Source organism: Drosophila teissieri, chromosome 4, assembly GCF_016746235.2.
Source record: "Drosophila teissieri strain GT53w chromosome 4, Prin_Dtei_1.1, whole genome shotgun sequence".
Lineage (NCBI taxonomy): Eukaryota > Metazoa > Arthropoda > Insecta > Diptera > Drosophilidae > Drosophila > Drosophila teissieri.
In genome coordinates, this window is record NC_053033.1 from 1,091,944 (window position 1) to 1,118,531 (window position 26,588).

Below are 26,588 nucleotides of genomic sequence, written 5' to 3' on the forward strand. Positions count from 1 at the left end.
TAGTGTATATTTATTTATAGAAATCTACTTTTTATGTGCTTAAAATGTAATGTTTCAAGCCAAATTGAATAGGTTTGTGCCCATACACATATACTCCTAAACATAAAAATTAATTGTAGACATTAAAACATTATATTTGATTAGGTGTCATTTTAAAATTTGCTGTATTAAACCTAAAACTATCTTCAAAAGTTAGTTGTGCACGACGGCTGAGGAATGTTGAATGCTACGTTCAAATTCTTCTAAACTGAGCGCTTGGTTCACATTTAAGAGTGGCAGTTTTCCAGCGGAAGCTTTTGCAAGCAGCTCCGGGGAAAACCATTGCGACAATTGGTTGGTTGGTGATGAAATCCTATCATCCCTCTGGTAGCTAGGAGACGTGAGGCTATTAGTTTGGATGACATTACCAGAATCGGAGCTGTCAGAAAAACCTTGAAATAAAGAGAACTATTAGATGATTTATAAAACTAATTTTGTTTATAATATTTCACCTGGGACTGGTGGGGACATTTGTGGATTTGATTGCCGGTGCATTTCTCCATAAATCACCCTTTGCCTCGGTTGCTGACGTGTCTGAAGATGTTGTTGGTGATGTTGCAGGTAAAGTTGGTGCCATCCCACAGGAGAAGCCATGTTTTGATGAACATTTTCAGTATTCATAGTTGATTCCACAGATTGAGCTGATTTAAATCTTTGTTGCTGGTGCAGATGCTGATGAGGTTGATGAATGGGTTGCATTCCAATTTTATGGCCAGTAAAAGGAAGTGCAGAATTGGCATGCGTCATTGAATTAAGACCTCCTTTCAGAATAGGACGACCTAAAATAAGTAAGTAAAAATAAAAAAATTTATGCCTATTTACACTTCTTATTCGTGTTAGTAAGTCTTTAAATTAATTAATTCAGAAGTCGAGGAACTCAAGTTTCTTATATCGCGCAGTTTATCAAGGATATTATAATCTAGAGACCTAAGTAATGCTTTGGGACAAAAAAAGAACATTAAAGAAACCAAAAAAAGAGGTTCATTTTTAAAAGTAAGCCTAAATTCGAGGAATACTTTTCTCAACCATAGTTTTTTTATGCAATACTATTAGTTATCTAAAAGTTAACTGAAAGAAAGAATTATACCTCATTTATTTAAAGTATATATTAATTATTCTTATTTAAAAGTAAAAGTAATGCCTATCTTATGGATGACAAATATTAACTAGTTTTCTTATCCACGATGCGGTAAAAAAACAGAGTTCGTAAACTCTACAAAAGCACAAAGAAGTCAGGAACTAACGCAATAATAGAGTACCTCGCACTTCCTGCAAAGAAGATCATTTAAGGCAAATAGTATACTGGGCGTTTTCAAGAGGGCAGAAAGTTATAACTAACCGAATATATTATATAGGCTTTACTAGATTTGATGAAAAGTATGTGACGTGCTTATGATCTGGCCATGTCCTTGCTTCTGCTTGTAACAGTAATACTTTCACATTTTCATCTCTCGTACAGTGAAATAAGCTGAATAACGGACATTTAATAGTAGTTATTTCTTGTGTTACCTGTGCCGAGGGTATATTGATTTTAGCCAAAAGCTGACGCCGCCTTAAAGGATACAGTTATCTCCATATTAGGCATATATAGTTTTGATCAGTATCAACAGCCGATTCGACATAGCCATGTTCATCTTACAAACAAGTCTCGCGTTTTTAAAGCTAATGTGTTTTAATTTGGTAAATACTCGTTTTTTGACATAATATAATTTAATTATATAGAAATATAATATTATTTGGATTAAAATTTGACTTCCACTTCTTTTAAAAATGTCATAAACCTTAGAAAACATCAACAAGTGTCTGCGTTGTGTTGTCACATTCTCTAAGGCTCCATACATCCAAAAATAACGTATACAAGAAACTGCAGACAGATAAACAAACACTTAAGATGAAAATGTTTCAACCGGAAAATCGCAACACCACCATCGGCACATCAGCAAAGCCACACAGGTAGGAAACTCGCTCTGAGGAAAGTTTTGCCGCGAAAGTCTTCTTGGCGTGAAGATGTTTATGCAAACTAGTTCATATATAGACTTGTACCATTGGTGAATTGATTCCAATGTTACTCCTTAAAGGTTATGTGATTTTATTTGGGATATAATTTATAGCCCATTTTGAAATTATTTTTATTTAGATATTAGATATGAGTTAACCTACTATTAGTCGCTTTTGTTGTTAATTTGTCCTTATTGTTTAATGATTATAAAGTGCGCGTGCAGCTTATTCTCAAACTAAATAATATAAAATGGGAGCTATCTCCCATTAGTATGGATTTAAAACGCTCAAACGTATCACTTATGCGGATGATTGAAAAGCAGGTAGCTGGTTTAAACATATTACACAAATTTGCTAAAAAGTCTTCACCTACCAGTGCAATAAAATATTTATTTGTGGACATAAAATATGAAAAACATTTTAAAAATCTGTTGATAGGGTGTGTAATAGACCCAACACTCCTAAAATTTGAACGAAAAAATAGAACTGTTTTCAAAAAAACACAAAAGCCAACTAATTAATAATTCCTTAATAATTAACTTTTTTTTTCGTTCAACTTACCAAATGATTTTCCTTGCACCATTTGCATATTGCCAGAAGTCCACTTTAACCCTTGCTGAGTACGATTTAGTGACATGTTAGGAGACAATTGTTGATTATTTTGGCCAACGGCAAAGTTTCCACCCCCTAATATCATTCGGGGCTGTACAGCCATTGTTGCGGTCAGCTCATGCACGTTTTCGCGAGTACCGTGTTGCTTGACATGCTGTTGGTGTATTTTATATTGTGGGTGCTGGGTATAAGAAGAGCTTGGTGATTGAGTATCCTTATCGGCTGTCATTTTTCTTAAAACTGAAGTGGGAGTAAATGCCAAAGGAGTTGGGGAGTTACCGTGGGAAATTAGCGGATTGATCGTATGGTTGGCAGTACTTTGCGAGGGCAATTCTAGAATTAAATAAAGACATTTGTCAAGTCTTACTTTATAAAACCTAAATAGTGTTATAGTGTATAAAACTATTTAACTGAATCTAATAAGAATCGCTTGTAACCCTATAGTAATTTAAATTTAAAGAGTTACCCAATTAGAGTCTCCGAGAATTACTAACCTTGAGAGTAGTGCTGATGGACCAATTGAGGCTGAAGAAATGATTGGGTAAAGATATTGACATCGCCTGTTACATTTCTTTTAGGATGAGAATATTCACGGAAAACTGCTGCAATTACATCCTTTGTGGCCGCTGGAGTGCTAGGATTATCCAGCTCTTTTTCCAAAAATTCATGTGAAACGTCTCCACAATGAAGTCCTATTTATTTTTTTTTTTTAAATTAAAACACAGTGCAGACGTATATAAAAGCAGAAAAAAGGACACAAATTATTCACCAGATAAGCTTTAAATAATTTCTCGTTCTAATGGAAAACATGTATATAGTAAACTGTAATATGCCCAAAAAATTATCATGAAAGCTTATATTACTTTTACCATAAGAACCAGAAAGATGACCGTAGTATCGAAACAAAAAGTGTGTAGATATAGAATTTTAAAATATATCTTACTTTGAGTTAGATGTTGGATTTCCAAACGCTTTTGCAAAAATACATGACTACTAGTTGGCATGGTTGGCACGTGAACACTTAACTCTGGTTGCTGCGAGTGATCGTCATTTATTTTTTGATGTAATTTTAAATCAAGCTGTTCATGACTTGCAATATTTGTGAGATTTATTGTATGGCAAACGTCGTTGCATAGATGAGGCTGCCTTGCTTGAGATCCCAACTGTTGCAATAGTTTTTTGAATGCCTCAGTGTCTCTAGCAATATGTTTTTCCACTTGTACTGTCTGAGAGAATGACCCTGCTATGGGATTAATAAAATCAGTCCTCATATCCACTTTAGTCATTTGAGCTTCCAGATCTTTAACACTTGGCATACCTTAAAAATAAAGTCAACTGTAAGTTCTTTAATATATTATTTAAAATCTTGACATACCAAGTTTTTCTTGAGCATGCGATTCCCGCAACCCTGGAAGCTCATTGTTATTCGCAGCTTCTTTAGGTCGAAACCATCGGCTAAACCGGGATGTTCCTTCTGATTCACTTTTTTCAGTACAATCATTACTCTGCAAATATACAATAAAACAAGAGAAAACGCTATAGTCGAGTTCCCTCACTGTCTGATACCGATAACAAAATGATAACATTTTTCGGCGGATTGTGGGCTTTAGAGTGGGCGTAGCAAACAAATTTTTTGCAAATCGATAGAAATTTACAAGACTAACAAAACTGTGAAAAAATATCAGAACGTTTTTCAAAACTTTATGCCTGGCAGCTTTGGCGATTTGTGGGCGGTAGAGTGGGCGTGACAAAAAGGCAACAAAATTCAAAACATTTTTCAAAAGTGTGGGCGTGGCAGTTTTGGGCGGTTTGTGGGCGTGGGAACATGGGTCAACAAACATGCGCTGCGTCTATGTCTCTGGAGTCTGTATGCATAATGTCAACTTTATAGCTTTTGTAGTTCCTAAGATCTCGACGTTCATACGGACAGACGGACATGGCCATATCGACTCGGCTATTGATCTTAATTATTAATTAATTAATTAATCTTAATTATCTTTAAATTAATTATCTTATCTTAATAATATAATTTTTAGGGTATTAACGCTATAGTTGACTACCTGATATGCTGACTACAGATATGCTAGCGGCTGTTTTCAATTTACTATAAACTTATCTCTACCATGTTTCTACAAGGTTTTTCTTTTATTTTATTTTTAAAAAAGGAACATAAATTTATTAAAAATGTTGTGTGCGTTATATTTTGTATAGTTCCCTAGATCAGAGATGAAGTTCATACGGACAGACAGACGGACGAACATAACCATATCGACTCGTCAAGTGGTCCTGATCAAGAATATATATTTTTATAGTTTGAGACTACTGTATATATATACTTTTAGCAATATTTACCAAAAGAGAATTATCCAAGGGATGCATGTTAAGAAATGCATCAAAATTAAATTCACTTTCAGAACTCTGACTGGACTGCATCTGACTCGGTTGGTTTTTATTGTGATGGCCGAGATCCGCTGAGTTTTGAATAAAAGTCGGTGCATTTTTCCTGGTGTTTTTCATTTGGTCACTCGGGTTTGCGTCGCACAAATTTAAACTGACACTGTTTTTTTTCATCAAGGCGTTATCGATGGATGCTTGCGTAGCTAGATTTTTACTAAGTTCTTGAATTTGATCATTTTGATCTTCTATTTCGGATCGATCTTCGTTGATTTCCAGCTCTTCAAAACCGTGTAGGTCAATAGTTTCAAGCTGTGATGTAGGTCCTGCACTGAACCATTCAGGTTCTTCGTGAGTAAGATAGGAATTGGCGCGCTTGCCACGGCTCTGATTACTGAAAGGCTCCTTACCAGATATGCGTCGATTATTGATTCCCTGACGATCAACAGACTTCTTGGAGTCATATTGAAAACGACGATCGGTGTGTTCGGGAACACGGTCAACTAACTTTCCACTGATTGTTCGAGGACGATGTTGGCCTTGATTGTGCTGATTAAGACCGCTTGTACCTCCAGATCCATTTAGTGCCGTTTCCTTTTCATTCTCAATGCTGGCTTCTATGGGATTCTGGTTTTTGTACTCCCAATTATCACTTCTTGGCAACAGGCGACCGCTTCCAATACGCCTTTCTTGGCGGGATGTTAAAAATGTAGGTGAAGATGACAAGCATTGGTCGTGATCCGGTTGAACATAATTTAAACATGTATCAGCAGTATCCAATTCGTTAACCTTACGACTAGGCGAACTAGGTGCTTTGTCTTTGCTTGCACAAGTGTTGACTATCCCTTCGCTGCTTTCCGCGCTGTTGCTCCCTTTCGATATGACAAAACGCCTCTTTGCAAATGCCGGCATTAAATGTGAAGATGATATGCTACGATGATCGATCATAGTCGACTTATAGGGCTGTCCATGAGACAGCGCATCTTTATCCTTATCCTCCCCGCTTATTTGAAGAGAATCGGTAGGTACGAAGCGCTGATAATAGTTGTTTGCCCGCTCTCGATTTCTCATAGCGCGACGTGAGCTAATTGAGCTACTATTGGAACAAATTAAGCCCGAGTTATCTGCTTCCGGAGAAAGTCGGTTCTTGCTTTGATTAGAATATGTATTTGACACAGTTGCAGCAGTGTTCAAATTCATTTTCCAAAAACCTAGTGTTTGCAATTCAAGTCGACTTGCGCATTGGGGGCGCTGTCGACTTTTACCTTCATATCTTAGAGCTAACAGATCTGCTTTCGAGTACCTAAGGTGAAATAAATTGTTAAAACAAGGTAAGTATCATGATTGCATTGCTGAGTGTTTACAAATTTTTGTTATGAAATTCTTATTTTAAAAACACTATGCGAGAATAATAAATATCGATAAAGTTGATCAAAATTTAACATTAGCTTAGCGCACATACCTGGCACTCAGTTTTGATGTATCCATTTCTGTGGACTATAGTTCACTCTGTAACGGCCAACTTTACTTATTACGGTAAGTATCAAATTGATAAGATATCCAAACAAAAATAGTCCAAAACAATTAAGAACAAAACACTCGCTTATATGAACGGGTAAAAATTTACAATGAATATACAAATAGTACGCACCACTTATGCAAAAACACACACGGAAGAATGTATATATATATATATATATATTAAGGCCATATATAGATTATATTAAGTTCCATTAAATTCGCTACTTATTATAACATCCAAAGACGTTTAAATAAACAAATAAATTTTTCAATCCTGATAATGTTGCGATTAGTTTTATGAAAATCACGCTAAATTGAGAAAGAAATATAGACAATGAATAAATTTGATTTTTATTGAAACTTAAGGAATTGTAAAATATTGTATTGAAACATTGAAAGAGAAACAAAAAATATATATATGATTATAGCGTATTCTCATGAGAACATAACTGTGAAACGGTGGAAATTTAGGTGGACGACATTCGTGAGACATGCAGTTTTAAGGGTTTCTTGACGTGCTTTAGCTATATTTTTAAAAGCCAAGTCGGTCTAGGCATATTGGTTCCCGTATGAAGGTTAAGATTTCGCCATCTACAAAAGCTAAAATGTTGATCCAGTGACTCCTAGGCAAGTTTAATTAAAAATGCCCTCAAACCGCAAGAAACTATACACTTTTCATAGGTGCTATATTTTTTTTATTTTTAATTGTGTACCTACTCAATTACTGTCGACATGACATAAATATGACGTAAATATTTATTCAGTCAACGGATTTTTAATTTCGAAATCTTTATTTGCCATACTTAAGAATTTTAAAGAGATCCCCTTCTTTTTGCTCTAAGTGATAATCAATTAAATATATGTAATGTTCTTGTCTGGGGGCACTGAATAAAATTAAGTCCTTTGCTTACAAAAAAAAAGGGTTGGAACAAAACTCAGAAACCCAATATTAGTGTAAACGGAACCCAAGGTTTTTGTTAACCAGTTGTGCGCACTATGCAGAAATATTGATGGAAACATTGACGCTTACTTTTCACTATCGATATTTCTGGTTCTTTCACTGTTTAAGCAAAAAATTGAACGATAACATTCTATAGTTTTGTAATTTCTTAAATTAACATTTACATTAAATTATCTGTTCGCAATTATAGGACATACGGTTGGTGGTATAGGCGCGACGCTATGGCACATGTAAATACAAGATTATTTAAAACTGGAAAAATTTTAAGCTGCACGGCTTTACACACTCACACTAAGCAGATCTCAAACAAGCTGGGTTCAGTAAAATCGAATTTTTGAAATTGAAAACTGAAATCGATTGGCCATGTTTGCTCAACAATTAGTTTTTTTGCCCACGTCCACTTTTGAAGATATAAAATTTTAAAATAGTTCACTTTTTGAATTTTTATTTTTAAGTCGCAATAACATCGTTTATTCAGGTTTGCCCACCCTTTATATTTTTAAAATAAGTTTTAGTTTGGAAAATATAACCCATTAAAGAATAAGGCGATTGCCCTTATCTCAAAACTACATATTTTCATTTAATAACGTTTGTGCACCCTTTAAAATAGTTTCTATCGTTTGCCCACACTTAAAAACATAAATATTTTCGTTTGCTTACCCTTAAAAAACTAAATGTTTTAAATAAAAGAACAAGAAGAAAGTGATACTGAAACGAAAAACAATAACGCGGAGCGGACTACGTCGTTCTTCTGCATTTGATGATCAAGAAAATGTGAGTGAGGCGGACTTGAATAGAGCAACATAGATGGCACAATGCAAAGCATTGATATCGATGCGATGGATGTCTTATGTTAGCTTTGTAACCCACGCCAATTCCTAAAAGAGACGCAAGGGCTGTGCTGTGCTGATGGAAAAGTCGTTCTACCACAATTATAGCCTCCAACAGAGCCATTGCAATCTCTCCTGTCAGATGATGGTCCAGTTTCAAAACATTTCTTAGTCAGAAATATATTAATTGCTTCCAAATGACAACTACTAATGTTATTGATGATAATTTCATGCCAACCGTCATGGTAATTTCTATTTCGACTTCAGCAATGGACAATCGTTACATATAAATATCATATAACAACATGACATTTTCATTTTGGAAGGGACAACGTCCGCCGTGTCCGCAAGCTATACTTCGGCAATGGTCTTCGTGCACGCTGTCTAGAAAATATAAAAAAAAACTATGATAACTTCTCCATTCATTATATACTAATTTCACTATTGCCTTATTATATGATCAACATGCTTTTTATGATCAAAAACATGGAAGGTACATTTAATTCACTTAAAAAGGAATTAAGTTGTTTGATCATCCAAGAACATCGAATGATTCAATTTTAATTTACAAAAATAACCAAAACGAGAAAAAATATCAAATCACTTTTCAAAAGTGATTGTGGGCGTTGTGGGCGATAGAGTGGGCGAGGCAAAAAAATCTATAGAAATTTACAAAACTAATACATAAATGAAAAAATATCGAAACCTTTTTAAATTAAGTGTGGGCGTAGCAGTTTGGGCGTTATAGTGGGTCCACACTTTTGAAAAATGTTTTGATATTTTTTCACATGTTTGTTACTCTTGAAAATTTCTCTCGATTAGCCAAAAATATTTTTGCCACGCCCACTCTAACGCTCACAAACCGCCAAAAACTGTCAATGTGGACATTTTTCCCTCGTGAATAACGGGAACTCGACTATAGCGCTCTTTCTTGTTTTTTTTAAATTAAATATAATCGGCAGGGAGGGAAGACCTCTGGAATTGCTACCTATTAATATAAATAATAAAATCCAGTATGAAAATATATCAACAAACCCAAAACTCTAAAGCATACTGTATTAATTAAATGAAAAAAGATATAAACAAATGTAGTTTCCAAATGTATGGGCCATGTGAAATTATTAAACATTTAAGGGTGAGTATTATAAGATAAACTATTAAACAAGAGTTAATATTGACGTGCATATGAACATTATCGGTCATTATTAAATACAGAAGTACTGTCAGAATCTGTACGAGTAAATATTTTAAAACATTTAATTTTTGGAGAGAATATTAATTTCCCACTGTTTGGTTAAGCTTACCTCATTACTATGGCTAAAACCAGTTCGCATAAGTTTAAATTTCGTTAAGAGACTTTATAAAACTGTGTGTTAAATTTCAAGTTTTCGGCAAAAAATTGATAAAACGTACCGATACTCGTATGGAAGAGGTTATATTAGCTTCGTTTAAAAGTATGTAACAGGTAGAAGAAAGCTTTTCCGACCTTAAAAAGTATATACAGTTTTGATCAGGTAATATTTATTGCCAACCTTTCCTAAACGAAGCGACACCAGCTTTACGTTTTGTTTTTAAACATGTTTTATTTATATTGATTCCAGAAGTTTAACCCTTTTTTAAATTAAACATCAATTAAACATAAAGTGTAGCAATTTGAATTATATATTATATTTTTGTGTGTACTATAATATCCAATTTTTTTTTATAAAATAATTTTATTATTTTTTATTTTTTTTTATTATTGCTGTGCTTTTGAAAATGATTTATTTCTGATCAATTTCTTACATGGAGTATAGCGTTAAGATCTTTTTAATTAATGAAATAGATAAATTTTCTTACTTCTAAGTGATTTTTTATTTCTTCAAAAATTACTTAAATTCTAGACAGTTTTTATTTCCAGAAGTTTGGTAACAACATAATGGTTCAACGTTGCCGACTGGATAACTCCATTTATTGGACCCCGCCACAGAGTTGGGGCTAAAGGATACCGCTTGCTGAGTTTTTTGCGGACGAAAAGAATGCAAGTGTGATTTTAAAAATACTGGGAAGGCAACTTTCTGTTGAATTTGCAAACTGGATGATAGCTCATTAGCTGCTAAGTTTTTTAAAAGCGATTTCTCGCTAACACATTTTGTTACGGTTCTCTTTGAAAGACTTCCAAGATCCCTCTGGATTTTGTCTTTTTTTCGTTGAGTTAAAATTTTTAAATGTCCATTAATTCCTTTTGCACCCTAAGAAGAAAGATATTAAACAAATTTTTTTTGAACAATATAATGTTACAATATATGTATTTCCGTTCGTTTGTTTCCGCTCATAAATACTCCTTACATGATGGTCGGCTCTTTAAATAGATATTTAAAAGTTTAACTAAATAAACTCCTACATAATTTTTAATTTGATACATCTCGGACGACTATAGCATATGGCTACCATTGGAACAGTCGGAAAATGACTAGCTAACTAACGGAATTTAGCTAGAATTCCTAAATTGTTTGTTTGTTTTTGATGATAAAGTAGTGCACAACAAATTTAACTTATTTAATAAATAATAATAATAATAAATAAAAACTTTTGTATAAAAGTATGATATAACCACACCTGAACTTAACTCTTTTTCCAAAAGTGTTGCCAACAAAAATCGTAAAAAAAATAATTTGCAAATATTGATTGTTACAACTATAAGCAGTCCCAATAAAAAGACACCTCACTTTTACAATAGCTGTTTAATAGTAACATCTAATTGTTCTGCCGTTTTCTTTGTAATATTGTTACTTGCCTTTAAAGTATTAGCTTCATTATCGCCGAGCCTCGCTTTTGTTTTGGGAGACAAATCTGACATTTTTATTTTCTCAGTTTGGAAACCAGATAGGGAATGATTTGTGTTCCCAGTTGAGCTTCGGCCGACATTTAACTCTAGTTGGTGCTCAGAATCTGTTGTAATGATATCTACATCTACATCGACATCTGCCTCTACATCTATATTTGTACTTGTAGACGGAGAACGGCTGGTACTTTCGCTTCCAGATATAACGTCGGCTGGTGTTTTGGGGGCGTCAGCCTGTTGAACTTCGAATTTCCCTTCATCTTCAGTTGTCTCGATGTCTACAACTTCGTCGTCATCATCATTATCATCTGCATTTCTGGTTACACTGTTTGCTAAAAGAGAAGCAATTGATTTCTCTGAAAATAGATTTATTATAATAATATTGGTGCAACATGAAACTTTCGCTTACTTTCCGGGTTAGACTGAATTTTTCCTAAGATTGGCGAAAAAGTTTCATGACCTACTATCTGGTGGGAAGAGCCTGAAATACTATCGTGGGTTAAAACCGTTGTAGTTCTTGTAGATTGTGTTGGGTGGTCATAATCAGTTCGTTTTGAATCATTAGATCTTGTGTACAAGGAAGTTGACACGATGGCTGTCGAAGCGACAACTGGTTTAAACGCGGAGCAATTAAGAATGGAAGGAATGTTATAATCGGACAGGTTAAGCCCACTGTTTGCCACTCCAGAGAGCTTACGGTTCTTAATAATACCATAAATTGATGAATGGGACTCGTTTTTGATATTAAAACAACTATCCAGGGTTCGAACTGGATTCGCATTTGGTAATGGATTGTTTGTGTCTGGTCTAACCCAAGACCGAGAACAGGAATCAAAGTCCAGGCTTGAGTCACTGTTGTCGCCGCTGGGGATTTTTCTTGAGTAAGGTTGTGGATAATGTTGGTCCTTCTGCTGCCACATGTAGTCCACTACAAAGTTCCTGGAAATTGGCATTATAGAAAGATCACGTTCATTGCGAAGGGAATGCAGAGGTGATAGGACGGTTGAGCCATGTAAGTTAAAGGGAACGCCAACAGTTGCAGCTGCTACCGCCGTTACTCCAACTACTGCAGCGGCTGCAGCTACAGTACCGTAGTTGTACTGGCTGTCCATCGGGCGCTGTGGGAGCGAGGACTCCGATTCCCCGTCGATTTCCTTGTCATCTCTTTCGAAATTCGTTGGGGAGCCACATGAACTGCTGCCAACTCCCGAACTTACCGCCGTGGATGGCGTCGGTGAGCCAGGATTTCGATTATTAGCACTGCCACCAACAAGTCGCTTTCTTGTCCCGCCATTAAACATGGCTTTGACATCTTCCCATGCATGAATTATTTTTTCATCGTAGTCATTTCCACTCAGAGACATATGCCGACGCCAGGAATTAAAATTCGCTGCATCGGGCTGAACGTACCTGTCATTAGTTGTTATGCGATGTGAGTGGAAAATAAATTTATTTGGCGAGAAAAACATTCCGCAATATGAACACTTAATGCACTTAGCCCTTGATGAGTTGTAACGCGAGGGTAGAAAGGATCCGCGACAGCCCCAAGCACATTTGTGCTGGACGTTGAATGCGAAGTCGTCAGGTAGTCGTGGTGGTGTATTGTCGCCCAAAAAACTCTTGCATAGACGCTCCGCTTCTCTGCGGGTTATCATGCCACATCGTCGTGAACTTACTGGCATTGCGCCAGCTCTTCTCAATATTTCCAATTGCACGGGTGTACATTGTACACAAGTAATGCCAAGAGCAACTCTCCTGTTATGTATCTCGTTATAACTGAACTGTTTTAATAATGTATTTGAGATTTGCGCCAAGCAAAGGCGCTCTTGACCTTCAATGTGCAAGGATACAATTTGCACTCCGTACAGCAAAACGGAGCTAACCTACAAATATAAGGCTTTCATTATTTACAAATTTAAAAAGTATAAAATTTATGTCTGTAATAGGGTAAACTTTGTTCGATTAAAAATATATGTAAATAGTGATGGAAGCGTTTCCATCCCGTACGTCCGCCTGTATGTCCGTATGAATGATCACGGAAACTATAAAACAATAAAGTTCAGATTAAGAATGAAGATTCTACAGACTAGAAAAAATTGCCACACCCACCACCTTACCATTGAAAAACATTTTAGGCACCGCCCAAAACTGTTACGCCCACCTTTCCTGACATCTCGACGTTCATACGGACAGACGGACGTGGCCAGATCGACTCGGCTATTGATCTTGATCAAGAATATATATACTTTATATGGTCGGAAACGCTTCCTTCTGCCTGTTACATACTTTTCAATATATGTATATAGTTATATAAATATAGTAAAATTGAATTAAATATTGCATAGTTTTTGTCTTTTTGAATTAGACAAAATACTTGTGAATAGCATTGAATGAAAACATATTGCTTTAACCCCAGGTGTTTATAAGTCATGGTGGGAAATATATATTTTTAAAAGTGTTTTCCAGCTAAACCAGATTAAGATTAAAGATACTTGTGGCGATTTAAAGGAAAAGGCTATTAAATTAGTCATTAACATGCCAAATCTACTCTGGCAGTGTGATAAGTCATGGTGGGAAATATATATTTTTAAAAGTGTTTTCCAGCTAAACCAGATTAAGATTAAAGATACTTGTGGCGATTTAAAGGAAAAGGCTATTAAATTAGTCATTAACATGCCAAATCTACTCTGGCAGTGTGATAGCTGTGTAGTGAGCAATGACGCGCACTCAAAGTCTGATGAGTGGATGAAATAAAACAACTAAAAAGACTTTATCTAGAGTTCAATTCTAAATTGGAAATCGCCTTCCGTGAGCCGTCTATAGCAACGGTTAACGTCAATATGAAATATGAGAAAATGTTAAAGAAAATCCAATTACAAAAGGCAATTTATACCAGTTATCTGGCCGAATGCACTATTTTTTGTTGTGATGTACATCACCAGTTATTATGTTTTAACATTTGAGTTTCTAAATTTTTTAAAGTTTTTATACCCGTTACTCGTAGAGTAAAAGGGTATACTAGATTCGTTGAAAAGTATGTAACAGGCAGAAGGAAGCGTTTCCGACCATATAAAGTATATATATTCTTAATCAGGATCAGTAGCCCAGTCGATTTGGCCATGTCCGTCTGTCCGTCCGTATGAACGTCGAGATCTCAGGAACTACAAAAGGTAGAATGTTGACATTAAGCATACAGACTCCAGGGACATAGACGCAGCGCAAGTTTGTCGATTCATGTTGCCACGCCCTCTCTAACGCCCACAAACCGCCCAAAGCTGCCACGCCCACACTTTTGAAAGATGTTTTTATATTTTTTCATTTTTGTATTAGTCTTGTAAATTTCTATCGATTTGCCAAAATAATTTTTACCACGCCCACTCTAACGCCCACAAAACCGCCAAAAACTGTATGTGCTGAAGACTCTCTTTCGCACTTCCACTAGCTGAGTAACGGGTATCAGATAGTCGGGGAACTCGACTATAGCGTTCTCTCTTGTTTAATTTAATTTCTAAATTAAATCCTAGTAATGCAGACTTATATGCTATATTATCATTAGAGTGCGTCTCTAAACTTTTGAATGATTGCCTGGAATTTAACCATACCAACTTCTTATCGGTCCTCATATCGACTCTTGACAGCTATACTTGAACCACGTTCGTGGTACACAAAAGGCCTTCAGAAGTTACATAATCTTAAAAACAAATTTTATAAGAGGTTTGTCCAATGGGGTAATCCAGTTGATGGGAATCCTGAATAAATTCTATATAATCCGTATATCTCTGATGTTAAAAATTGCCTCAAGGCCAAGTCCTACACATTCTGGCGCTTTATTAATTCCAAAATGAAATCTTCGTTAATACCTTCAGCTATGACATATGGGAACATTTCAGCTAACTCTGATGCTATTTGCTTCCTATTTCTCTACTAACTGTGAGTCGGCTGTGGTCTGGAATTTATTGGGAATTAGGAATATTAGTAATACTATTTTACGCAAGATTCCGGAAATTTTCAATATTGCGTCTTTAAATATTACTATATATTGCTATACTGCACCGTTATTGATTCCGCTACATTGATGGAGTCTTCCCCTATTTTCATAAAAACTATATTTCGAGTCTTCTTCTCCCTCTTACAATGCGACCATTGTCACCATTATCTAAGAGTATTTTTACATCATGCCGACTCACAAAAATGGTAGAAAAATTGTTGTCTGCTGAAATTAGCAATATTGCTACGCTTGGGCAAATGGCCACCACGTGAGTTTTTTAGAAACTGCATCCTGGTAGTCCAATTCTCGACCAATGTTTTCGGGTCTTCTTTTACAATGGCCTCAACGGCCGCAATATTTTCATCAGTGCGAAGTCTAGTCGGTGGCCGGAGGTCCAAATCAGTAAATTGGGTGCGAAACTTCTCGACAGTATTGCGCACAGTCTGAATTGATGGCCGATTATGAGCACCATTAAACGGAAGAAGCAAACAGTGCACCTTCACAAACGACCTCTGATTATACCCGTTACTCGTAGAGTAAAAGGGTATACTAGATTCGTTGAAAAGTATGTAACAGGCAGAAGGAAGCGTTTCCGACCATATAAAGTATATATATTCTTGATCAGGATCAGTAGCCGAGTCGATCTGGCCATGTCCGTCTGTCCGTCCGTCTGTCCGTCTGTCCGTATGAACTTCGAGATCTCAGGAACCACAAAAGCTAGAAAGTTGAGATTAAACATACAGACTCCAGAGACATAGACGCAGCGCAAGTTTGTTGATTCATGTTGCCACGCCCACTCTAACGCCCACAAACCGTTTTAATGTTTTAATATTTTTTCATTTTTGTATTAGATTTGTAAATTTCTATCGATTTGCCAAAAAACTTTTTGCCACGCCCACTCTAACGCCCACAAACCGCCAAAAACTGTCAGTGTTGAAGACTCTCCTTCGCACTTCCACTAGCTGAGTAACGGGTATCAGATAGTCGGGGAACTCGACTATAGCGTTCTCTCTTGTTTTCGAAATAAACTTAAACGATTTGGTATTGCTGCTCAGCTGTTAACCTATTCATCATGAATTGCCAAACCAAACTGAACATAAAACACTCGAGAACTGTCAGCTGACATCGAAGATTGCTTAACTGAACCCTATTAAAAAACAGGAGAGAACGCTATAGTAGAGTTCCCCGACTATCTGAAACCCGTTACTCAGCTCAAATCGAGAGAAATTTACAAGACTAACAATTATGTGAAAAGATATCAAAACATTTTTCAAAAGTGTGGGCGTGACAGTTGTGGGCGTTAGAGTGGGCGTGGCAAAAAGCTTTTCTGAAGCTCGATTGAAATTTACAATACCGATAAATGCTTAATCTGAACTCTCTAGCTTTTATAGTTCCTGAGATCTCGACGTTAATATGGACAGACAGACCGACATGGCCAGATCGACACCGCTATAGTCGGAAACGCTTCCTTCTGCCTGTTAAATACTTTTCAACGAATCTAGTATATACATATACCTCTATCAGTATAACGGGTATAAAAATAGTCTAGAAAAAATTAACACTTTTTCGAAAAAGTAAACAAATTTTTGTAATTACCACTTCGTTTTGTTTCCCAAACCCTGATGGGTAACGGTCCAGATACTTAACATTTATAATATCGCGACATTCTTATTCTTCTAGTTCGCATAAAACAATTTTTCAAAGATTTCTGTTTTAAATAATTGATTTAGGAAATCAAACATGTAGACATATCTACATGTTACTAGGAGGAATACTAAACAAAAATGCTTCATAGCAGTGTATACTGAAGGAATTAGTATAGCTGAATTCAAAAGTATTGTGATTGACAGTTTTTACACATTAATCACAAATTTAAACTACATTACAATTATCTTTCATAGAAAGTAGCATAAGCTAAGTTATTCAGTTATATATTTAGTCTCCCTATTTAATTATTAATGGATATCTTTTAATTAATCGATTTGAAACAGGTTTGCTTTTATGTATGGGAAAGACTCGGCTGACTGGTGGTACTGATAAAGAATATATGTGTGAACATGGTTACATATTTTTTTAATAATTCTTTAAATACCTTTTCTCTGCGAGTATAAAACTATTGTGTATAATGGCGGTATTAATATGTTTCAAAAGTACATTTTTCTACACTAAAATACCGGAACTAGTAAAAATGAAGTCATGTAACATATAATATTCTATATTGTTTAGCACAACTTTTTCAAACAAAAAAAAACACTGTGATTTTACCAAATTTCTTACAAATCTTTTTCCTAAGGCAATTTATTTTTTTAGTTAATCATATTAATCATATTAGTATTAATCATAGCCGCATAGTATATTAAATTATGTTTAAGTAACAAAACAGAGTTATTTTGTTTTTAAAAGACCAAAATTTGTTGTTGCCCATCCATTCTCCGGTGGTTATTTTTCATACGTTGTTTTTACCGTCATGATTTTTAAACTTTTTGTCAGGCGGACATAAATCTAACCACGTAGAAAATAATTCCTCAAGGGATAGATTTGTTATACTTAAATTCGATTTGCACCCTTAAAAGTTTTTTTTAAATTGATCTAACACACTGAGAAAATAAATTCAAACTAGCACTAGTCCCTGAACCAAACGATAAAATTTGTCAATTGTTTTTTTTTCCAAAACAGCCTTATCTTAATAAACTATAATAGAAAATTGTTTACTGATCCATAAAGTATCTATAAAATTCCAAATGGACATGGTTAGATTAACTCGGCTAATGATTCTAAACAAGTACATATGTATATACTGCAAAGGGTCGGAAACGCTTCCTTCGATAAAAGACAAATTGTAGGCTAATGACAAGGTAATGCATTGATCTAAGGAAGGCTAAATATACTAAATGTCATTTTTTTAGGTAATAGGTCAATAACTCAATATATTTTATCCAATTAATCCCAGTAAAAGGTTATAATAGATTCCTTGAAAAGTATTTTACAGGCAGTTGTAAGCGTTTCCGTCCATATAAAGTATATATGTATATTATCATTAGCCGAGTCGAACTGGCCATGTCCGTCCGTCCGTATGAACGCGTCGATCCTAGGAACTACAGAAGATAGAATGTTGAGATTATACATGAAGCTTCCAGAGACATAGACGCCCAAAACTGCCACGCCAACACTTTTTAAAAATGTTTTAATATTCTTTCATTTGTTATATTAGTCTTCTAAATTTCTAACGATTTGCCAAAAAATAACAATAAGAAATGAGTAATTGCCCATAAGGAAATACTCAAAGAACTGCACGCTTACAATGCAAACACATCATATGTTAACAAATATGCACTCTGCGGCGTATATATATATACATATATATATCACACTATGATTTATAAGCTATCGAATTACCTTAAATTGAAGTCCATGCATTACATAAACTTAAAATTGTAGACCGTTTTGTAACATTTTAGGCCATGGTTTTTCTGTTACATACAGTTTAACAATTTAATTTGAAAAATAATAATATATATAAGTGACAACGCCATCAGATCAGATTGCGTAAAAAGCATATCCTATAATTTAGAAAGTAAAATACTACAAAAATTTCAAAAGTGTAGGCGTCATCAAAAATATTTCAGTCATATCGATAAAAATTGGCAAGACAAATAATAAAAATGAAATAAGAGAGAACGCTATAGTCGAGTTCCCCGACTACCTGATACCCGTTACTCAGCTAGTGGAAGTGCGAAGGAGAAATTTCCACACTGACAGTTTTTGTCGGTTTGTGGGCGTTAGAGTGTGCGTGGAAAAAAGATTTTTGGAAAATCGGAAGAAGTTTAGAAGACTCGAATCTAGTATATCCTTTGACTCTACGAGTAACGGTTATATTACTTAATTATAATACCAGAGGAAATCAATAACCTTGTAAACGCATTTATTTTGTTGAAATAACCCTGTTGACTCTAACGTTAACCTACAATTGTTTTTCAAGAAAACGCATACGACTGGCACGCACGTCTCTATTTTTGGACGACCATTCATAAAGATTCTTTTAAAGTGTTAAATCTTAATGGCGCAATATTGTCCACTTTTATAAAAGTCAGGGATGCATTTATATACAATTTAAATATATTTTATGTAAGCTCGCAAAGGTTCCTAAAAAAAATTAAATTTTGGCCTCAGGGTGTTTTTTTTCCTTTTAAGGTTTCAAAACGTAAATAAATCTTCTCAACAATAATTAACCGTTAGAGGTTAGACCTTTAGAGGCCGAAGAAAAAGGTCTTTATTGCAGTCGCTTTGTAGGGATATGAAGACAATTCTTTTTATATCTATACAATATTTATTTAGAGTAACGCCTGGGGTAATATAAAAATTTGTTATTTCAAAAGTGAAAATTGGTTTTCAACAAATTTTACAAGGGTCTGGAAGTCATATCGCCGCAGACATTATAATTTGTGTACAACAGGCTCCGAAAATCAAAATTCGTGATTTTCACAAAAAATTTCATTGTAATTTCTGTCAAAAAGAGTCTAAAAAATTTTTGTTTTTAAAAGCTATATAGAACAATTGCTTATTCTCTTTAAAATGAATGCTAGAGATTAAAATCGGTTCAGTGGTTTTTTGTTATCACTTACACAAGTGTAAAAACAAGGTTACAAGAAAAAAAGTTTTAAGTTTGCGCTTATGGAAAGACTAGCTCGGCGCCAGTAACTTCCGGAAGGCAGCTCTTTCGAGAATAAGCTTTTTAAACTTTGACACAATATTCTCAGGCTATATACCAATCGATTAAAATAATAAACAAAATTTGTTTTAAATGTCTAAAGGAAGTTTCCCCCTTGAGCACCGACACAGCTTTCTTACATCTGGAAAATATTAAAGTACGTACGTGATTTGACCTTTGAGGCGTTTGGCAGTTTTCCATCCCATCAAAGTGAGTCACCGATAGGGAAGTCATTTGAACACTTTTATTTAAAGCCATTTAAAAAAGCTGCTGAAAATATTTTCAATAAACATATCTTGTTAACATATTCTTAGCCATAGGCGACCTTGCTAAGAAGGTATTTTTAAATAAATTGTAACTGTACTAGCATGAAAGGTTAACGTGAGAAAATATGTATCATACTTATGTAAATATGTATGTATTTATCCGACTTATAAATAAAATAACTTACAATAAAATCAAGAGAGAACGCTATAGTCGGGTTCCCCGACTATCTGATACCCGTAAAGAGCGAAGAGAAATTACAACACTGACTGTTTTTGTCGGTTTGTGGGCGTTAGAGTGGGCGTGGCAAATAGTTTTTCTGCAGATCAATAGAAATTGACAATACTAAAAAGAAAATGAAAAAATATCAAAACATTTTTCAAAAGTGTGGGCGTGGCAGTTTTGGGCGGTTTGTGGGCGTTAGCAACATGCTGCGTCTATGTCGCTGGAGTCTGTATGCTTAATCCCAACTTTCTAGCTTTTATAGTTCCTGAGATCTCGACGTTCATACGGACGGATAGACAGACGGACAGACAGACAGACAGACGGACAGACAGACGGACGGACAGACGGACGTGGCCAGATCGACTCGGCTATTGATCCTGATCAAGAATATATATACTTTATATGGTCGGAAACGCTTCCTTTTGCCTGTTACATACTTTTTAACGAATCAACTATACCCTTTTACTCTACGAGTAACGGGTATAATAAGACGTTTGGGAAAGTTTCATGCAGAAATCTTGAAAACTGAAAACTACAGAAAGGGAGACTGCTTCACTGTGTTCCAAATGCTTGTGTATTGAACCGTATCTTGTGGTCCCAGTAAATTAAAAACTTCAACTAAGTTGAGGCGTCACCAGAATCGGAATGTCTAGTTTCAACATGTTGCGTACTTTTCAAGAAAGTTTAATTTATAAATATTTAAAACTGACGGACATAACTGTCTCCATCACTGCGATGCAAGCTGGCTGAAATCGATATACCCTCTGCAAGGGTATAAAGAAAGAAATTTTCTAAACACATTAGTATTAACTTTTACTACAAATTTATTCGTAACGTGAAAACTCCCTTATTCAATTATAGGATGCGTGTGAATAGCATAATTGAAAAGGAGCCTGTCCCTGGAGACCATTTCGTTAGAGATAATAAGGTTAGCAAAAAAGTTATAAAGTACAGATTGTTAGGCTTAATGCCTTTGTAACTACATGCCCACGCTTAAATTGCAAACGGAAGGCGAAACAAATGATTACGGTATTCCGAAACTTCTGGGGAATCCGAGGGTTGAACGAATTACAAACCAGTGAGGTAAATAATGACAAAATTATGTTAGTATTTAGAAAAACGGCAGATTGTTAACAATCTGGCAGATGTACTCCAACTTTCGATCAAAATCGACTAAGCAGGGACGAGTGCCTGAGGTTTAACGCATTAAAGGCGGGGTTGTTTGTAAGAGGGAGCTTCAAATTTTGTTTTATTATTCACATTTTGCTTATTATTTATATATAACAATATAGAACGCAATAGTAGAGTTCCACATCTATCAGATACCCGTTATAATTCCGATAGAAATTAGAAATCAAATAATAAAACGAGTATCGAAAACTGCAACGCCCACACTTTTGAAAAATGTTATGATATTTTTTCATTTCCTTATTAATCTGGTAAATTTCTATCGATTTGCAAAAAAACTTTTTGCCACGCCCACTCTTACTGCAAAAACTGTCACGTCCACACTATTAAAAAATGTTTTGATATTTTTTGTTAGACGTAATCTTTTCTCGATTTCCAAAAAACTTTTTTTCGTGCCTGCTCTAAAGCCCTCAAACTGCCACGCCCAATCTTCTGGGAATTTGTTTTTTTTTTTTTTGTTGGATAGTTGGGGAACTTGGGGAACTATAAAAGCTAGAAAGTTAAGATTAAGCATGCTGACTCCAGAGACATAGACGCAGCGCAAGTTTGTTGACCCATGCTGCCAGGCCCACAAACCGCCAAATACTGTACCACACTTTTGAAAACTGTTTTGATATTTTTCAATTATTTTATTTGTTATACCCGTTACTCGTAGAGTAAAATGGTATATTAGATTCGTTGAAAAGTATATAACAGGCAGAAGAAAGCGTTTCCGACCATATAAAGTGTATATATTCTTCATCATGATCAATAGCCGAGTTGATATGACCATGTCCGTCTGTCCGTCCGTATGAACGTCGAGATCTCAGGAACTATAAAATCTAGAAAGTTGAGATTAAGCATGCAGACTCCAGAGACCTAGACGTAGCGCAAGTTTATCGATTCATGTTGCCACGCCCACTACAACGCCCACAAACCGCCCAAAACTGTCACGCCCACACTTTTGAAAAATGTTTTAATATTTTGTCATTTTTGCATTAGTCTTGCAAATTTCTATCGATATGCAGAACAAGTTTTTGCCACTCCCACCCTAACGCCCACAAACCGCCCAAAACTGCCACACCCACACTTTTGTAAAAGGTTTTGATATTTTTATACTCGTTACTCGTAGAGTAAAAGGGTATACTAGATTCGTTGAAAAGTATGTAACAGGCAGAAGGAAGCGTTTCCGACCATATAAAGTATATATATTCTTGATCAGGATCAATAGCCGAGTCGATCTGGCCATGTCCGTCTGTCCGTCCGTCCGTCTGTCTGTCCGTATGAACGTCGAGATCTCAGGAACCATTAAAGCTAGAAAGTTGAGATTGAGCATGAGGACTCCAGGGACATAGACGCAGTGCAAGTTGGTTCTGATATTTTTTCATTTTATTATTAGTCTTGTGAATATCTATCGATTTGCAGAAAAACTTTTTGCCACGCCCACTCTAACGCCCACAAACCGCCCAATACTGCCACGCCCACACTTTTAAAACATGTTTTGATATTTTTTCATAGTTTTATTAGTCTTGCAAATTTCTTTCGATTTACCAAAAAACTTTTTGCCACGCCCACTCTAAAGCCCACAAACCGCCCAATACTGCCACGCCCACAATTCTAAAATTTGTTTTGATATTTTTTCATAGTTGTATTAGTCTTGCAAATTTCTCTCGATTTTCCAAAAAACTTTTTGCCACGCCCACAAACAGCCCAAAGCTGCCACGCCCACACTTTTGAAAAAAGTTGTGATATTTTTTCATTTTTGTATTAGTCTTGTAAATTTCTATCGATTTGCCAAAAACCTTTTTGCAACGCCCACTCTAACGCCCACAAACCGCCAAAAACATTCAGTGCTAAAAACTCTCCTTCGCACTTCAAATAGCTGAGTAACGGGTATGAGATAGTCGGGGAACTCGATTTTAGCGTTCTCTCTTGTTTTTATTATTAATTACTATATATAAAAAAATGTATAATATAATACCTAATTTAGAGAGGAGTAACCAGCTACTAATGTTTCTATTTCGAGCAGCTTTACGCAAAAAATTATTGTAGGACGCTAAAAATACTATCGAACAAGCCGACAAAAATTTTAATTTTGAAAAGTTACACTAGTTACATCGGATTTTAAAAATAGATGCGAAATTTTAACAAGATTTTTTAATTTTTTTGTGGATGATGTTACCCGCCTCCAGACCCATCAGTCCATAAATATTTTCATCGGAGAAATTGCAGACAATTTCACTTACTAGCGCTTCGTTACTACGTAAATTGTTTTCCACTGAGATATCGCACAGCAGCCGTAGGTCCACAGGAATATAAATAAATAGAAAAATCGACATAGTTTTTGGTGTAGGTATTTTTTTTATTGTAAGTATCAAGACAAGATTATTAAATCTGTAAGCTTGGACCATAAAAGGTGCAAACCGCATTTGCAACGTGAATTCAATTATCCCTAATTAATTTGAGTGGTTGTTTACTCCAGGGAGTGCCTCAAACTTTCACTTCAATTGCTTGTCCAGGTTTCATATTTCAAATAGGAAGTGTGTACTCGTCATCCAATTGTACATATACGCCTATTAAAATCGAAAACGATTACGTTTCGGAAGTTCCGGGGGTTGATTTCAGAGGCATATGCCTTTTGACGATACAAATTCAGATATGGGGTAGATAAAAAATGGACTAAAATACCCACTGATGAGTTGGCAATAATTCGCTTGAGTGGGTACTGTCAACAGGCAAATAATAGGTGTTCTATTTGAGAGCGGGCAAACTTTACAACACAGCTTGTCGTTGCTGGTACCGGGCCCAATGATGGCCTTTTGTTTACACGTAAAACATCATGCATCTTTAATTGGGTTAAATTGCTTGACGATTAACATTTGAAAATGAAATGTGCGGATAATTGAGTTTACCTTGACTAATTATTTTTCCTTTTGAGGCTATGGGCTTGTATCCGTGGAAAATGTAAATGTACATGTAAATCTATATCAGAAACTCGATCAATCGATACATTTTTGCTATTGCTTTAATGCGAGGACCTGTTGTTATACCCGTTACTCGTAGAGTAAAAGGGTATACTAGAATCGTTGAAAAGTATGTAACAGGCAGAAGGAAGTGTTTCCGACCATATAAAGTATATATATTCTTGATCAGGATCAGTAGCCAAGTCGATTTGGCCATGTCCGTCTGTCCGTCCGTATGAACGTCGAGATCTCAGGAACTACAAAAGCTAGAAAGTTGAGATTAAGCATACAGACTCCAGGGGCATAGACGCAAGTTTGTCGATTCATGTTGCCACGCCCACTCTAACGCCCACAAACCGCCCAAAACTGCCACGTCCACACTTTTGAAAAATGTTTCGATATTTTTTCATTTATATATTAGTCTTGTAAATTTCTAACGATTTGCAAAAAAACTTTTTGCCACGCCCTCTCTAACGCCCACAAACCGCCCAAAGCTGCCACGCCCACACTTATGAAAAATGTTTTGATATTTTTTCATTTTTGTATTAGTCTTGTAAATTTCTAACGATTTGCCAAAAAACTTTTTGCCACGCCCACTCTAACGCCCACAAAACCGCCAAAAACTGTATGTGCTGAAGACTCTGCTTCGCATCTTCGAATAGCTAAGTAACGGGTATCAGATAGTCGGGGAACTCGACTATAGCGTTCTCTCTTGTTTTTAAAATGCGTTCACTTTCCAATGTTCGTATTTTCCTGACAAAGTAATGTTCTTTTCAAAGACTTTTACAACTACGCAATTTAAAATCCCTTCTAACAAGTATAAATAACTAATTTTTGTCATTTTATATTGACGTGTTAATAAAGTTGTAGTATTAATATGAAACAGGTAAAACTTCTCGTTTCTAAATCTATTAATAGCATACAAAGCGTTCACGGCTAGTGATCCGAGTCTGCTATTAACGACAAAAATTTGGAATCAATAAGGGTTGTTTTTAAAAACGCCCAGAGATCGCAAGAGTCTTTAGCGATTTCAAGGTTTGGTGTTAGAATGAAAATATTCCTTTTACTGGAGATCAGCCTTGCGTTTGCGTTTATGCTAAAGATATTATTTTATTTTAGTTATTTTTTGAAGTCAAAGAATGTTGGTAAGAACATAAGGCTTGTCTATTTTGGTGTTTGAACTGTATCTTGTTGTCCCAATAATTAAAATCTACTACCGAGTTGAGTGACACATTTTTATGAATTTGCAGAGTAAACTATAGTTTAAGACAATAGATTTTAAAGCAGTAAGCGGTAAACGTATAAGGTTATATATATAGTATATATTCCAGTAAATATTTATACCCGTTACTCGTAAAATAAAGGGGTATACTAGATTCGTTGATAAGTATGTAACAGGCAGAAGGAAGCGTTTCCGACCATAAAGTATATATATTCTTGATCAGGATCAATAGCCGAGTCGATCTAGCCATGTCCGTCTATCCGTCCGTATGAGCGCTGAGATCTCAGGAATTACAAAAGCTAGAAAGTTGGGATTAAGCATACAGACTCCAGAGACATAGACACAGCGCAATTTTGTCGATTCGTGTTGCCCACTAACGCCCACAAACTGCCCAAAACTGCCACGCCCACACTTTTGAAAAATGTTTTGATATTTTTTTTATTAGTCTTGAAAAAAGTTTATCGATTTGCAAAAAAATGTTTGTCACACCCACTCTAACGGCCACAAATTGCCCAAAGCTGCCACGCCCGCACTTTTGTAAAATGTATTGCAATTTTTTCATTTTTTTCTTAGTCATGTAATCTATCGATCTGCAGATAGTCGGGGAACTCGACTATAGTGTTCTCTCTTGTTTTATATTCGTTAATCGTAGAGTAAGAGAGTATACGAGATTCGTTGAAAAGTATGTAAGACGCAAAAGTATCCAAGTTCCCCGGCTATTAGATACCCGTTACTCAGCTAGTGGAAGTGCGAAGGCACTGACAGTTTTTGGCGGTTTGAGGGTGTTAGAGTGGGCGTAAAATTTAGAAAACTAGCAAGAATGTAAAAAAATACCAAAACATTTTTCAATTTGGTGGTTTTTGGGCGTAAGT

General features: G+C 35.5%; 2 protein-coding genes across 2 annotated transcripts; both read right to left on the bottom strand.

Moving 5' to 3' along the window:
• Positions 1-39: 39 nt before the first annotated feature.
• On the bottom strand, positions 40-6,860 carry LOC122622878 (eukaryotic translation initiation factor 4E transporter). The gene is made up of 8 exons (XM_043801520.1): positions 6,506-6,860; positions 5,002-6,346; positions 4,025-4,154; positions 3,593-3,967; positions 3,144-3,341; positions 2,599-2,982; positions 492-818; positions 40-431 (listed from the first exon to the last, which is right to left on the bottom strand). Exons 1-8 carry the CDS (start codon positions 6,529-6,531, stop codon positions 193-195), a joined length of 3,024 nt encoding a protein of 1,007 aa, XP_043657455.1. The 5' UTR covers positions 6,532-6,860; the 3' UTR covers positions 40-192.
• Positions 6,861-10,223: 3,363 nt separating this feature from the next.
• LOC122622886 lies at positions 10,224-20,133 on the bottom strand. The gene is made up of 4 exons (XM_043801529.1): positions 20,041-20,133; positions 11,589-13,062; positions 11,132-11,535; positions 10,224-10,586 (listed from the first exon to the last, which is right to left on the bottom strand). The coding sequence occupies exons 1-4, from the start codon at positions 20,131-20,133 to the stop codon at positions 10,224-10,226; spliced, it is 2,334 nt and encodes a 777-aa protein (XP_043657464.1).
• Positions 20,134-26,588: the final 6,455 nt, after the last annotated feature.

What these genes read in the sequence shown, in the direction of transcription:
- LOC122622878 (XM_043801520.1), bottom strand. Translation starts at nt 6,531, where the DNA reads ATGGATACATCAAAACTGAGTGCCAG. An exon ending in CCATCAGCACTACTCTCAAG is followed by an intron (nt 2,983 to 3,143) that starts GTTAGTAATTCT and finishes ATTTAATTCTAG; the next exon opens with AATTGCCCTCGCAAAGTACT. An exon ending in GGTGCAAGGAAAATCATTTG is followed by an intron (nt 819 to 2,598) that starts GTAAGTTGAACG and finishes TACTTATTTTAG; the next exon opens with GTCGTCCTATTCTGAAAGGA.
- LOC122622886 (XM_043801529.1), bottom strand. Translation starts at nt 20,133, where the DNA reads ATGGCTTTAAATAAAAGTGTTCAAATGACTTCCCTATCGGTGACTCAC. An exon ending in CGCCTCAAAGGTCAAATCAC is followed by an intron (nt 13,063 to 20,040) that starts GTACGTACTTTA and finishes TTATATTTGTAG; the next exon opens with GTTAGCTCCGTTTTGCTGTA. An exon ending in AATTCAGTCTAACCCGGAAA is followed by an intron (nt 11,536 to 11,588) that starts GTAAGCGAAAGT and finishes ATCTATTTTCAG; the next exon opens with AGAAATCAATTGCTTCTCTT.